The sequence below is a fragment of the Erigeron canadensis genome, chromosome 8 (genome assembly GCF_010389155.1).
Source record: "Erigeron canadensis isolate Cc75 chromosome 8, C_canadensis_v1, whole genome shotgun sequence".
Classification (NCBI taxonomy): domain Eukaryota; kingdom Viridiplantae; phylum Streptophyta; class Magnoliopsida; order Asterales; family Asteraceae; genus Erigeron; species Erigeron canadensis.
In genome coordinates, this window is record NC_057768.1 from 44,703,047 (window position 1) to 44,704,665 (window position 1,619).

General features: G+C 40.6%; 1 protein-coding gene across 1 annotated transcript; it reads left to right on the plus strand.

Moving 5' to 3' along the window:
• The first annotated feature begins 832 nt into the window (after positions 1 to 832).
• Positions 833 to 1,339, plus strand: LOC122610949. The gene has a single exon (XM_043783900.1). It carries the CDS (start codon positions 833 to 835, stop codon positions 1,337 to 1,339), a length of 507 nt encoding a protein of 168 aa, XP_043639835.1.
• Positions 1,340 to 1,619: the final 280 nt, after the last annotated feature.

Genomic DNA, 1,619 nt, shown 5'->3' on the forward strand with positions numbered 1-1,619 from the left:
GAGAGTTGGGTGAAAACGGAGTGCCACAGGAGAATTCTAGAGTTAAAAAAAGTTGTTGTTAAGGATCTCAGACAAAAATCACGGGTAAAGTGGGCTATTGACGGTGACGAAAATTCAAGATTTTTTCATGGATTCATAAATAACCGCAAGGTGACCAATGTCATTCCTGGTATAATGGTTGATGGGGAGTGGGTTGAAAAACCGAGACTAGTTAAAAAAAACATATTTTTGAGTTCTTTAGGAGTAAATTTTTGGAAACGTGGAAGGATAAGCCCAAGCTCATTGGGTGGTCCGGTTCAAAGTTGTCCAGTGAAGAGGCGTCAGAACTTATTAAGGAATTCAGTTACGAGGAGATTAAAAACGCCATCTTCAAGTGTGGAGACAAAAAGGCACCCGGGCCTGACGGGTTCAATTTCAAATTTGTCAAACGTTTATGGGGTCGGTTGGATACAGATTTTGTTGACTTGTTCAACAAGTTCTTTATATCTGGGACCATAAGTAAAGGATGTGGCTCTTCCTTTATTACGCTCGTCCCTAAAGTTAAAGACCCAAGCGACTTGAACGAGTACCGACCCATTAACTTGGTAGGAATCATTAACAAAGCCATTTCTAAGGTGCTTGCTAATAGGCTAAAGAAGGTTCTGGGATCTGTCATTTCTTCCAACCAAACTGCTTTTCATGGGTAGAGACACATTGTTGACAGCCCTTAATTTTAAATGAAGTGATCTCGTGGGCAACAAAAAATCACAAGAAGTTGTTCGTGTTAAAGTTAGACTTTGCCAAAGCCTATGACAATGTTAATTGGTATTTCTTGATCTCGGTGTTGGAAAAAATGAGGTTCCCAGAGAAATGGTGCAATTGGGTTTACAACATTCTATCTACAACCAGGTCCTCAATTCTGGTCAATGGGTCTCCCACTTTTGAGTTCCAGTGCCATAAAAGTATGAGACAAGGAGACCCCATCGCCCCTTTTCTGTTTATCATGGTTATGGAAGCTTTCCCGGTAATGCTTAATAGAGCTTTAGCTTTTAGTATCATCAAAGGTGTCGACATTGGGAACGACGGGTTATTATTATCTCACATGCTTTATGCCGATGACTACGTGTTGGTTGGGGAATGGGAGTCTGATAACTTAAAAAACATCACCGGGATTTTAAGAGTCTTTAACTTATGTTCCGGGTTAAAGATTCATCTTGGTAAATCGAATTTATTTGGCATTGGGGTTGATGAGACTGAAGTAACTGATATGGCGAGAGTGGTTAATTGCTCGACTGGTTTCCTACCGTTCAAACATCTAGGTATTTGGATAGGAGCTAATATGAATAAGGTGGCGAACTGAAATTTTATTTTTGACATTTTTGAGGCAAGATTAGCTCGGTGGAAAGCAACTAGTCTTTCTATGGCGGGTAGGATTACTCTAATCAAATCAGTCATGGAAAGCCTCCCAACTTATTACTTCTCGATATTCAAGGCACCCCAAACGTTAATTGACGGGTTGGAAAAGGTGATAAGAAAATTTCTATGGGGCAGTTCTATGGCAGGAAAAAGAATACACTGGGTCTCTTGGGAAAGAGCGGCCTCACCTATTGATATGGGTGGGCTCAGTATATGCAATCTCA

Excerpts from the sequence above, each read along its gene's own strand:
- LOC122610949 (XM_043783900.1), top strand. The coding sequence starts at position 833 with ATGAGGTTCCCAGAGAAATGGTGCAATTGGGTTTACAACATTCTATCT.